This window comes from Calonectris borealis, chromosome 1 (genome assembly GCF_964195595.1).
Source record: "Calonectris borealis chromosome 1, bCalBor7.hap1.2, whole genome shotgun sequence".
Classification (NCBI taxonomy): domain Eukaryota; kingdom Metazoa; phylum Chordata; class Aves; order Procellariiformes; family Procellariidae; genus Calonectris; species Calonectris borealis.
This window is the reverse complement of record NC_134312.1, coordinates 147,103,374-147,116,993: the sequence shown is the minus strand read 5'-3', so window position 1 is coordinate 147,116,993 and position 13,620 is coordinate 147,103,374. Positions and strand designations below refer to the sequence as shown.

The following is a 13,620-nucleotide window of genomic DNA, read 5'->3' as shown; positions in this document are numbered from 1 at the left end:
TGTCTTTTAATCTTAGGACATGCTGGGAGCAGTAGGAGAGACATTTCTGGTAGCATTAAGGTAGCAATGCCACTATACAAGGTCTGGTGAGATTTCATTTAGGATACTGTGTACAATATTGTGTACAGTTGCCACAGGTTGAGAAGAAGCAATTCAAACCAGAACAGGTATTGGGAAGAGCTAGTAGGATGAACTGCAATGGAGTGCTGATCTTATAAGAGGGCTTGGTTGGTGTTGACATATGTAGGACTGAAGACGACTGACAAAGGGTAGCATTATTGCCCTTGAATGCCTACAGAAAGGGAAATTACAGGGGTAGGGAAAAGCTATAGTTTTCTATGCTAAAAGGCATGCTAGTCCAAGAATAAATGGGTGTGAACTGCCATGCATAAATTTAGGCTGGACAGTCAGAAGTTTTCCAGCCCTCAGAGAAAGGGGAATCTGGACTGGCCAACTACAAGTGAAGGGGTGATGCAAGAAAACTGCTTTGAGATGGAGTTTGATCAGTGTAGTGCAATAAACTTCTTTGTATGAGCCTGGCGGTCATGGGAGGAAACTGGATTTTCTAAGTGCTCATTCCCAGACCTACATTCCTGTGGCAGACAGCCTGAGACTCTGTATCTGGGAGGCACGTTACAGGGCCCTAGCTGACATTAAAGAACAGAGAAAAATACAAATGAGAGGAAGAAGTGTGCAGACTGACACGCAAAATATCTTCTCCCTGCGAAATGTTCTTGTTTAAAAATATTTGTATATCTCCAAGGTTTTGTACTTAGTCCTGGGAAGGTAGTTGGAGGTAGAAGGTAGCTGGTAAATTAGCTTACATGTGTCAGAGGTATTAGGGGAATGTCTTTACTGGAACCTGCGGTGAATTTTTAAATGCTCAAATCATTTTGCACAGTGAACATGTATACATATATTCATAGGGAGGGTCGGATGTTTTTCATTTTAACACTGAATCTGGGTTTTTCTTATTTTACTGATATGGTGTGGGAAGTTTTAGTTGTTGATTGCAGTTGCTTGAACTAAATTTGCCTAAGCACCTACACACAAATAGTTAAGCTGTAATGCTGGGCATTGTTAGTGAAATAATAGTACAATCAGGAAAGATTTTACATTTTCCTTTCAAATGCTAAAGAGAAGGTGGAGATTGAAGTGCCCCAGAACCAAACCTTACACTCCCTTGTATGGCTGTACAAAATTTTAAGAGCCAGTCAAAATTCTAGTCTAAGAAGGTACAAAGTTTCTGTGTCCTCGTTTGTTCACCCATCTGCTCTGCAGCCCTTTCTATATCTTAGCCTGTGTTCAGCTCATTCTAATTGCTCCAGTCTTGAGACAGACAAGTCAAACAACCCACTGGCACTGTCCCATGCTTGTATAAAAAGATTATGAAAAGCAATTAGGACAAAATGCAGTGTCTTTTCTATTATAGCTTAGATGCATTTGTCAAGTATTTGCTCTTGAAATAGTGGAAGAAAAATGGGTTGTTTTCACTGCTACCCTGGCTGGCATATCTGGCACTTGCAAACCAGCTATTGCAGCTGTGCTAAGCTTGAGGCTGCATTTGTATTATTTGTTTTGATGTTCAATTTCTTTCTCTCCTTATTTAAATAAAGCTGACAGCTAAAAAAGAACTGATTCTTCATTTTGTGGATTGTCTAATGGGAGCTATTGAGCTATATAAGCAGCGAATGGAATGGTTAACCAGTGAGAGCCGGCAGATATTTGGAGTGATTCAAGAACGGTGCATTGTCATTGTTTTGGATTTTGGCACTGCGGCTCCAACTGAATTTGATCTATGTCGGGATGCACTTTCTATGGTACTTGTGGAACAGGTGACCCAAATTGCCAAATTCAACCTCATTCGGTAAGCAGAAAGAATTGTAGAATCATAGAATGGTTTGGGTTCGAAGGGACCTTTAAAGGTCATCTAGTCCAACCCCTTCAACATCTTCAACTAGATCAGGTTGCTCAGAGCCCCATCCAGCCTGACCTTGAATATTTCCAGGGATGGGGCATCTACAACCTCTCTGGGCAACCTCTTCCAGTGTTTCACCACCCTCATCGTAAAGAATTTCTTCCTTATATCTAGTCTGGGTCTACCCTCCTTTAGTTTAAAACCATTCCCCCTTGTCCTGTCGCAACAGACCCTGCTAAAAAGTCTGTCCCCATCTTTCTTATAAGCCCCCTTTAAAGTATTGAAAGGCCACAATAAGGTCTCCCCGGAGCCTTCTCTTCTCCAGGCTAAACAAAGAAGTCCATGTCTGCCCATTGCTGGAGAATAAAAAGGAGTCTCATATTATATAGACATGTGTTTGGATAGTGGAAATTGTCCTGATTCATGTCATGGTAGTATCTATAGATTTTCCACCAAGTTTCACCCACAGTCGTGCTGAGCTTGCTACTTCCATTTAACAGAAGGCCATTGTTAGCCTGAAGAACAGATAAAGACTAACAGAACCCAAATACTAGTATATGCCTTCTACAAATGTAGCACAGAAAAACAGAAAGATAAGGGGGACTTTACAATAGCAGTCATGCTCTTCAGGCATCTAAGTGTTACAAAGTGAAACAGTGAGGTCCCATCTGACTGCCTAGGCATTCTTGTGTCTTTAGGCATTACAGGTTTCTGCCTTACAGCTGATGTATACTGCCCCAAGTGCCATAGGCACAGGCATAGTCATTTGTATTTCTATAGATTTCCATGGTCACAGAAATGAGTAGCAGAACTAGGAAACAATACTAGATTTCCATAACAAAAGACAAGTGCTTGTTCCCTAACATGAGTAAATGAATTTGGGTTTAGTTACAAATAGAAGAATAGAAGCAGCTATTCAAATTTATGTATCTCTGCACAAATTCTCATATATGCATAAAGGTTTGAATGCATAAGCTTGGGTTTGGATAGATGAATTTTGTCACTATGAAAAAAACGATGCACAAATTAGGTCATATAATTTTGAGATTGATTCCACAATGATAACTTGCAACTACACCGTGATTCTTAAAGTTGTTTTACCCAAGCTTTGTCCTACAGATTTGATTCTGGTGCCCTATCTTAATTCTCTAGCTTGTGATACAACTGAGATTTGAAAAGTAGAAGATAATGCCCATGGCTTTTGAGAAGCACATAAAAGATTTTCTTTAAAAATGATCTGCAAAGCCAAGTCAAAATTGAGGCACAATAATTGTGTTCATCGATTTGTTTATTTGCACAGGAGGGAGACAATGGACAATATAGAATATAAATTATTACTTTAAAAGAATCTTGGAAAACATAATTGTCTTTTAGATTTGCAGGAAGCTCTTCGAAATAGTGCTTGATGGAATGTCACAGATACTGGAACCAGTTATTTTTTTATTTGCTTTCTGTCTCTTTATGTACAAATGCATAGGCATTCATGCTCATATACTTTGTACTTCTATACTGCCATTAAGACTAAGACCTTTGATCAATTAAAATACCAAAAAGCTTAGCATCACAAATTTTATTTTGATGGGTATATAAAGATCAGCCCTACTACAAAAAAAGCATCTCAGTTAAAATGGTCTGACAAAAAGGTCATGCAGCAAGTTGTGGAAAGAGACCTGTGGAAGCCAGAGTTTCTCTTCATACACATATTGTAAAAACCTGATTGTGTTTTTATGTTAAGGGGACATATGAATTAGGAACTGTTTTTAAAGTACTTTAGCTCTCTTGACCCTACTTTGGAAACAGTTGTCTCAAAAAAAATTCTTATAAAAATCACGGTGTTTTCATAAGGGTTTTATTTTTCCTCTACTTCTTTTATTGCAAGTCTAGATTTAGTATCTGTGGTTTATTGTAATTATTACTTAAGAATATAAAAGAAAAGTAACAACAGCAGAGCTCCACTCTTTTGCTCTGCAGGCATTATTCTTACCACTTCTGATTTATAGTTAATGTATTTTTCAGGGCTGCTCAGGATCTTATGAAGTGGCAACAGAAATCTACTCCTGTGTCTGAGCATACTGTAAAGTCTGCTGTTACGTGGCTCTGGAAGCTGGACCATATGACAGCTGCCAGCCATACCAGCTCTGCTAAAGCCCTGCTGGAAGCCATGAGTGATGAGGCGGTAAGCTCATACATCTTTTCAGAAGCCTCAAGTAAATCCAAGAATATTCAGTGCCAGACTAGCTACTGTGATTTGCCCTGATGAATATTGCAAAGATAAATATTAATGACGGCATTTGGAAAGTTTTTTTTTCACCAAGTGTAGCTGCATACTATGTTTACTGATGGCCTGTTTATGTAAATGTACTGTATTTTGAACGCAGAAACTTGTTTATTTTCTTTTCTAGAGTACACAGAATAAATAACATTCAGTCATTAAGGGAAAGAGGAAGCATCTTCCCTTCCACCTTCTTTGCCATATATGTTTTTCAGGACTTCAAGTTTATGTGAAAATTGCTAGTATCAACATTATCAAAGACAGGGAAACCATTTTTATTATGTATCCAAAGTGCTCATGAAAAATTATATTTAAAATCCAAAATAGTAAGTACAGACATTTATTTAAGCATTAACTCATGGTAGGGTTATGCAAATCCTTTTTCATCAGCCAGGTTATAGCTAGAGTTTCTTCCAAGACAGAGCATGCACAGGTATCGCTTCAATTAAATTCTGTCTGTTTCTAGAAGTACCATATTACTTTATTCATTATAGCAGAGTCATAAGACGTAAAACGTATATGCCATCATTTGAGCTAGTCACTTAAAACTTGCATTGTTAAAGAGATATTTTATGGAATTTGCTTACAATGAATATTGTTTCAGTTCCCTAGCACCCAAATTTAATGGAAAATTGGGCCTACTGTGTGTGGACTAGAATAATTGGTTTTCACTGCCATTAAGATCCATCCCTGTGCACAGATCCAATCCTAACTCCTTTATAAATCTCATTCTGAGACATTGTTTGAAGGAGAAGGTAAATTTGTCTTGAGTTTCCTTCTGGTTCCCTGTGCTGGTGGATTCTCATCCAGATGAACCTTGATGTTTGGAAACTGATATTAAAAACAAACTGGGTGAGGAATAAAATGTGCAACAGTGAGATTTTTTATGACTGCTTTTTTAAATGCCTCCATCATAAATTTTAGTAACATTTTCAATTTGCAGTATATTACTGATTTCCTGTATTTAGGTTTCAGTATTGTCTGGATGAAAAAAAGGCTTGTTGGACCTGTTGTGTCTGTATATGAATAAACAGAAATTAAAATCTGTTCAACAGTGAGATATCCAGTATTTTTTTCTGGATATTGGTGGGCTAATGGATCAGTTGTGGCAGGTGCTCAACATGAAACAACCTTCAATTACTCCTAAATACAGTCGTTATCATTCATAACTGACAGTTCACTTGAGTGAAAGCTTCACTGTACTGCAGGCTGAGGGAGACCCCATTCAGTCCTAGGCAAAAGGTGCATATGCTCTGAATAGTCGTAAATGACTCATTCCTCAGAACTGGCTTCATCAACAGAGGTTGCTCCAAAACAATAGCGCTTTTTTTCCCTAGACTTGGCTCTTCCTGTCATTCCTTTAGCTGAGCTTTTCTTCCCATGTGTGGTGACTCCCTAGACTTCCTTTCCTCATGACCTGTCAGTCCCAAGCTCAAGATCACTCTGCTGTAAGGTTGCAATCCTTTGAGCTCTACCTGCCACAGATGCATCTGCAGTGTTTAACCTGCGGTTCTGTACAGGTGCCACTCCACAAAGTGTGGGTCACTCATCCAAAACACACCTCCCCACCAAGGTAAAGACTGTGAGGAACTGTTCATGTTGTTCTTCCTCCTGTTCTTGTATGAAGTTTGTTTGCTTGTTTAGATGGCTGCATAGATTATAATTTTCAAAATATGAAGGACTAAATGGAAAGGTTTTAACCTTTCCCCACTAATCTGTAAGGAACATTTCCTTTGTGGTATGATATTGCTGGGTTTGTAGTTAAGTAGAGTGAATTGTCTGTGGTTAGCAATTTTGCTTATTTTCTTGTGAGGACTTGGTTCTGCATCAGCTATGCCCAAGAAATGTCAGCATTTTAAAAGTTGCAGAGGCAGGCAGTAAATCCTTTGGAGGAAGTGTGAAAATTGATAATCCTTATTGAATATCAAGTTTATGAATTATTGGCAGTCTTAGGAGGGAGGGGGAGAAGATGTGAATCTGAAGGAACACAGGGAAAAGTGATTGTACAATATGCATGCATTCCCCCAGGTCAGGAGCCTCTTCAGCAAAAGGAATAGGAACAAGGTGTTGTCCAAGGACTGGGTCTTCCAATTCCCAATTTTTTTTCTGTTTAATGACAGGTTGAAGCTGTTTATTACTTTGCTGTGGGTGATGTTCCAGTGGACACAAAGCAGCTACTCCTTGAGAAGGTTCCTGATGGCCCCTGTCCAGTCAACACTGTATCTTTCAATGCTAGGGAAGATGAAACTATTATTTTTCTGAAAGAGTTGAGCTGCTTGGCTTCTGGCAGGTATGACAAAGAAGAAGCACAGCAATGATTTCAGTACTTGTAACGGCTTTGTTGCTAGGAATGGTATCTGAAGATATCTGAATATAATCCGTTTTACTCATGAGGAAAATGAGTCAAAGCAGTTTAGTAAGTGGGGAAACTGGGGAAATCGTCTAAGAGATAAGACTAAAATGCAGGGCCTACTCAAACAGACCAGCTTCTCTCCACATATGCGCTTACTGGCTTGCAGAAAGGCCATTCCTTTTTTATATCCTAAATCGTCTGTTATCTGCTCCTCTTTTGAAGTCTGAAAAATTGTTCAAGGGAAAGGGCCACAACAGAAACTGACATGAGTTTTTGTTGTATTGCTTTGTATTCTGGTAATATCCACAGGCACCAGCAAAGAATCTAGAGTTTTGTTAGATCAGGTGCCATACAGACATGTACTGAAAAGGTAATGCCTGTCCTAAATGGGCAGTTCCTGGAACAACAGAAAATTGATGTGGTGTTATCCACCAGGCCTGGCTGTGTGGAAATGCAGTTCTGTACCATGCTCTCTAGCATCTATTTGATATGGTTGGTGGAAACATATATATTCCACATGGCTTGTTGGCTACTTTATCCTGGGAATCAGCCGTGTGGTGAGAATCAGCCTTCAGTAGAAAGGGGTAATAAAACTTTAATCTTGATTCTGATATCAAAATAAGGAAAACAAACAAACACAAAACCCCACAATACCAAACTCATGCTGAACAGCAGGAGGGCAGTAGGAGTCAGTAGGTGTTTGTCTGCTTAACAGAAGTCACTGTACAGTTACAGAGCTGTGAAATGGCTGCTAGCTCCTTCTGTTTCACTGTTGTTTGTGCAAGAGTGGGAAGTCCTCCAACAGTAGAAATCTCCCAAATGACAGCAGAGCAATTGGTAAGATGGCAGCTGCTTAGCTCTTTTATAGCCATCTGTGTTTAGAGGTAGCTTTTAAGAGATGGAGCATCTGCCAAAAAACAAGACTGTGGGAAAGTGTTATGTTTGCTCTGGTCTGATGTGCATCTAAAATGATTGTGGTCATTTAGAACCGTGGTACCTCCATGATACCAGGTACATCGCCAGTCATCATCCTTCACTTTCTTTTGGCAGTGTTTTTACCTCCCTCATAAAAGGAAAGCGAATGTTTCTTGTATGGTAGAGAGAAGCAAGAAGCAAGGCAGGGAGCTGAGAGGAATTGTTTTGTTTGATATGATTCTCACTATCTTCTTTTTACATGAGTCTGGCTTTGGTGCAGAGACTTATTGGGCCAATTAATATCTTGCTGGTCGGTATTTGCCCAATAACTGTCTATAAGTTTAAGTCAGCTTTCCCATAGGAATGGCCAAGTTCATGGGCTTTTCATGGCTTGAGCCTGTTGCTAGTGTAGTTCTGTTTTAGGAATGCATCTTTTTCCTGCTCTGAGAGCTTTTCTGTTTCGACAATGAGGGTAAATGAAGTCTGCTTGACTTCCTGATTTGTATGTTGATAATGAAATAAATGTTCCTGTTGGGCTTTCAACTGGGAGGATAATCTGATAAAAAGGTGTTAGTGTCATCTAAGAGATCTCAAATGACATGCTTGCTCAGCATGTTAAAAACATTAATTAAAAATAGATTTCCAGGAGATTGAAAAGGAAGGTGCCTCAGAGTAAAAGATACCAAAATGAAAGGATGTTCTTCATGAGAAGACTTCAGAATGTACATAAATGTATACAAAAGTTTTGATAATATTCATAGTGTTGTTGTAGTTGAAGGTTTAGATATCTTAAATAGATGAGCAAATAATTCCGAAGTTGTACACCACTATGATCTTGCATGTGTGATGTACATCTCATTAAAATTAGGAAAGTATTTATGTAGTTTACATACTGGTGAAAACTCATTTTGTATTACAGATTCCATGCTTTTGCTGAGAAGAATGACTATAGAAATGCTACTGGACCTGCACTAAAACATGAAGAGGATGGAAAAGGTCTAGTTGCCCTGAATTCCAGAAAAGTGAAAGGGCGAATGCCACTAGGTAGACAATATAAAAACCAAGATGATACTGGTTTTCTCAGTGAGGTTTCAGAATAGAAATGTAATATAGGAAGTTGCTAAGTGTAAAATCAAAAGAAGCCTTCTGTAGGCACGGGTGGGGTGAGGACAGGACTGGTCAAATGGAAATTCTGTGGGTGGGAAGGGGAGGGAAAGGAAAAGAGAGAAGTGAAGAGAGTAGAGGATGTGCATGTGAGAATGAAAGAGAAGTGAAAAAAGGGAGAAGAACAACATCTATTTAGGCAGATGAAGAATAGTACTGGTGTGCTTATGCCAGTGACCTTGTGGAAATGTATAGAGAAATGGCAGAAAGGAAGAGGAATAGTGTGGAAGACCATCTGATACAATAGCCACATTAATACAGGGCAAGTTCATACGTAATATAAGGGGATTAAATCCACATGAGGTTGACTTTCTTCTCTCAAGATCTGAATTTGTCATAAAGACAGGCAACAAGCACAGTAAAATAACCGTAGAGAAGAAGATGCAAAGGGGAGGTGGAAATTGATGAAAAAAATAGGAGGAAACAAATAACAGAAAGAAGCAGTTTTACTGGGGGGTGGAGCTGGAAAGAAAGCTCTCAGTGTGTTTCTTATTAGTCACAGTGCTTCCTCTGGGTAAGTCAGCCTTACTGTTCAGTGGGACTGGACTGGGGTTTCAGCCAGGTTGGGAGGAGACCAGCTTGTGGTGTGAAGTGAGGCTGTGTATGTCAAGTCTGATATCTTTATCAGTAGGACATGAAATTAAAAATTTTCTTTTAAATATCAGGAGGCATAAGACCTCTTTATTCTAGTGGCTCACATCCCCATTATGCTGAGGGGCATTAGTGTTGCCCCAAAAGTAGAATGGTGTTATCGTCTTCTTACTGCTAGGGAATGTATGGCATAAGGTGGATTTAGTGACTCACCTAAGGTCATTTGTCAGTCTTGGACTAACTGGCCCATATTTCCTGGGTTGTAGTCTAGTTCCTTGTGTCCTAACCTATTGTTCACTAGGACCGTTATTATAACAGTACGAAAGAACCATAGTGGGGGGCCAGAAATAAGAGAGTGAGCTGTCACCTGTCTTTTTGCTTTGTGAAGGGACACTCAAGCCTCACTCACGCAGGGTTTAGAAACCAACAGCAGAGTATGCTTCAAAACCCTATCTCTCATTTTGTACTAATTCAGAGCAGTATAATGATCGCCTCCAGTCTGCTACAAGTGCTTCCTTGCGGGACCCCATTTGGGGGTGTGCGTGGGGGGAGCTGGCTTCCTCTTCCCCCGGGCAGTCAGCCTGTTTCAATAGATGGGCCTAGAGCTCCTGTATGACTGAAATTACTTCCTCACCACTGTTTCTAAAGCTGAAAGCTGAATAGCTTTAATCGCTCAAAAGGGCAGTAATCCCCTTGAAGTGCATTGTCTGTTGTGTCTTATTGCTATTATGGAGTAGAATTTACACATTAAAAAGGAACACAATTAGCTTTCTGCATTTACTGGGTATTATAAGCACAGTCGTGACATCACTGGCAGCCAATCGGAGCGTTTCAGTTGTATGCAGAATCTAAAGTCCTTTCAGAAAAGAAAACACATTGGAGACATTATTCTGGTCTGTGTCTGATGTCTCTTGTTTCAGAGACTCCTTCAAGGGTGTAGAAGGCAATAAGAATAAAAGTGTCGATTACCCACTAATGGGCTCTGAAACTGGTTCTTGGATGTGTGGCATAAACTATACGAGGAAATAAATAGAGAATGAACCAGAGATTTAATCTTCCAAATGTGGTGTTTCTTGAAAATAAGGGGAGGCACAGGCATATTTTGATTATGTTTCTTTTTGCACCACAAACGCAACAGCTGGAAACTGAAACTCATCATTATGTTTTATGGACTGGAAAAGCTATTTTAAGGACATCTGATAGTTTTCTGGGAATCCACTGAATAACAGCATTTTGCAAATACAGGATATCATCATGTTCTCTCTTTTTCATCTGCTTAACAAAACAAGTCGGAAGTGAACTATTTAAAACTTCAGATAAGAACTCTATTCTCCCCTGTTTTGCATCTTGAGCAGTCATTTAGAAAGCAAGCGTGAGAAACTGCTGAATTTGAATTTTTTTTAACACTCATTTTGAGTGAGTGCTTGAGATCAAAACAGGTGTAAGCCAGTAAAAAATTAAGGTCCTTATGTTGGCAGACTCAGATTTACTTAAAGCAGAGAAATGCTTTTACATAAAACCTAATTTCACCGATGCGGTAGTATTTCCTCATCCAGCACTGATTTTCCTGTTATTACTTCTGCCTACATTCTTTGTGTAGCTTTTTCATCTGCAAAAAGCTGCAGAATTAAGCAATCCTGTTATGTAGTTAAAATTATAAGTGGAAGGGAGGTGAAATTTAAGTTGGAACTTGAAGACATAGAGTGCAAGAGATGGTGGAAGCTTGCCGAAAAGGGGCACAGTTGTGTCATCTGCTTGGAGTGACAGGGAGATAAGTGCTAAATAGCTCTTGAAAAGCAATGGCATTTTGAACTAGATCCTGAAATTAATAGTGGGTCCTCGCTGGCTAAAATAGAAACAACAGTAAATCTCTGCGCAGTGTTTTTCTGTGTGGTGGAATAGATGACCTGGTATGCGTAACGAAAATGCAAATGGACTGAAATCAGGATTTGACTGATGTGACAAATCCAAAGAGGGATGTGTCTGACCTCCTTGTGAACAGTGTAAGGCTGTATTCTTAGGTGTGCTTGATTTTCCACATTTACCTGATGGTCACAGGGAAAATTTCAGGTTGCTGTGTGTAAAATGGGAAGCATAAGAGCGCCAGCCTCTCGTATGACATTGAAGTCAATGGACTCTGCACTGTTTATGTACACAAACATGGGAGAGACCGAACCCTCCCTTTGGAGAGCCAGGATAATGACTTAAGAATAGCTACTTTGCCTACACGCTGTAGCAAAGATCATTGCCTCTGCTTTTTCCTTGCATGTGCTTTGTCTAGTCTTAGCAGCCTAACCTTGGCCTGGCAAATCTCTTTGCTAATGTGTAGAGAGTGATGCAGATAGCTGCTCTGTGATACCACATGGAATACAAAGTTCATTTGCTTTGTCCATTTGCCCAGTGGGAAAGGGGCAGGATTGGGCTGCGGTGAGTTCCAGTGCTGCTTGGCCTGGCAGGTACGCAGGTAAAGCTGTGTACTCCCCTCCTGTTCTCCTTTGTACCTCCATTCATTCCCCTCTAAGTGGGGATTTTTAAAATCAACGCTTGAGGGAATATTGCTATGTTCTGCTGCCACGTAGAGGCTGAGGAAGGGACCAGCAGTGAAAAGATGAAATTGCCCATCTTGCCTTGCAGGCAAATGAAGTTTAAAATAGATCTTATTTCATTATATTTGGATTTGCTTGCTTCCACGGTCCAAGTCAGATAATCAGAGAAGTAAGAAATGCTTCTGTTTTCCATGAGTTGCTTTTGCATTGGTATTTGCTTGGTGTTTCAAAGATACTGTAGATTTTGCAGGCTGCTTTTTTTTGTATGGTCTTTTTCTCTCAGCAGGTTTTGTATCTTGAGTATGAAATCAAATGGGTTACAGTGACTTGTCAAACTGGATGAGTTTGTCTGCTGGGAGGTAGGTGTGGAAAAGCTGCTTCTTTTAAGATTGCCTGACAGTGCTAAATAACTGGGAAATGGAAATGAGGGTGGTTATGAGTTCCCGTGTACATGTGCAAGTATGTTTGTTTTTCGCTTAGACCTACCATCTTGCTTCTTAATTCGCTGGCGTCAGCAAAATGCTTCTGCCCCTTGCCGTAGGCTCTCCCCGCACCCTTCCCCATCCTCTTCCTCTTTTTCAGGGCCTCCCTCCTCCAGAGCAGAAATGCCGTTGAACCGAGAGCAGGGCACGTCTGAAACGTTACCCAGCGTCAGGTGCTCTGCAGGGTCTCAGTGGCCATGGCGAGAGCCGAAGCCAACCGACTGCGCTTGGTGCAAGCTGGGGACAGGCAGCAGGGCATTAAGGCCGGTTCCCTCATGCGTGTCTGGTGGCCGCCCTCTTGCCGTTGCCATGTGACAGTTTTTGAATCGGAACCAGGGGGTCCCCAGGGGTCTGGCCGTTAAACCGCCAGCGAGGGTGGCTGGGGGGGGTGCTTCATGGCGGGAGGGATGGGGAGGGCCCTTTCCCTCTGGGGATAAAGCGATTTTTTTAAGACAAGGTCTTTCCTGGGACGCGGACGCCTGAAGGCAAGAGCCAGTTGCCCTGGCGCAGTTGGGTGACTTTCAGCTGCTTTTTGGTTGGTGGCCCCCCAAAATGGCACAGCTGAGGTGTGAGCGCAGGGAATTTAAACCGAAGAGAGGTTTGTGCTTTCTTGGTCATTTTTCACTGATGCACTATGAGGGATGGCCCACAGGTTGAGAACCACACCTGGAAGATACTATGCATTGTATGTGTATGTATATTTTGAGTTTGGGGGCTCAGTTTTGAAAGGCACAGCTTTTCCTTCCCACTCCTCCTTAGCTGGAGAGGAAAAGAGGCCGAGGTGGAGGTGGAGATGAGCCTCCTGTGGAGAGAGAAAGTTGCTTCGGTTGTCACTGTTTGCAACCTGCTCTCCCAGTTGAATCCAGGAAAAACTGTTGCCAGATTAAAAGGTTTTCTAAGCAACTTGACCCTCACAATGTGCAGTTGTTGATGCCTGCATTTGTCCTCTATAATAAGTGTCATCAAGCATACTTGCTTTGGAAGTGCGTACGGTTTTACTTTGCTGTGCTGCAGCATAAATAAATACCTTCTTGTGTAATATCAATTCAATACACATATCTTAGTGGGGACAGTAACAATAATCCTGTAAATTTGATGAGTCCATAGCATCAATTTAAGGGGAAATGAAGAAACACCAATGATATCATCAGTATTGTTTTAAAGGTAGTTGAAATGTGCATACTTCTTTCAATATTTTCAAACATAACATTTAAAACATTCATAAAATTAAATCTGGATCCCAGTATCTGGAGGATATCCAGATTTAGTTGGAGACAGCTCCACTGGAATTGCATTCTCAACAGTCTTAAACTTAGAAATATGTGCACGTGTGGTGTGAATGCATGTGTTTTGTGGTTTTAACTGTGACAGCAGGTGTG

The 13,620-nt window shown here is 40.6% G+C and overlaps 1 protein-coding gene across 1 annotated transcript in view; it reads left to right on the top strand.

Moving 5' to 3' along the window:
- The window catches only part of VWA3B (von Willebrand factor A domain containing 3B), a 69,078-nt gene that overhangs the window by 5,025 nt on the left and 50,433 nt on the right, over nt 1-13,620 (top strand). The window contains exons 4-7 of the mRNA XM_075135190.1: nt 1,617-1,867; nt 3,935-4,094; nt 6,311-6,480; nt 8,378-8,502. Of these exons, the coding sequence (XP_074991291.1) occupies nt 1,617-1,867; nt 3,935-4,094; nt 6,311-6,480; nt 8,378-8,502 (706 nt within the window). The remainder of the gene's footprint in view (nt 1-1,616; nt 1,868-3,934; nt 4,095-6,310; nt 6,481-8,377; nt 8,503-13,620) is intronic.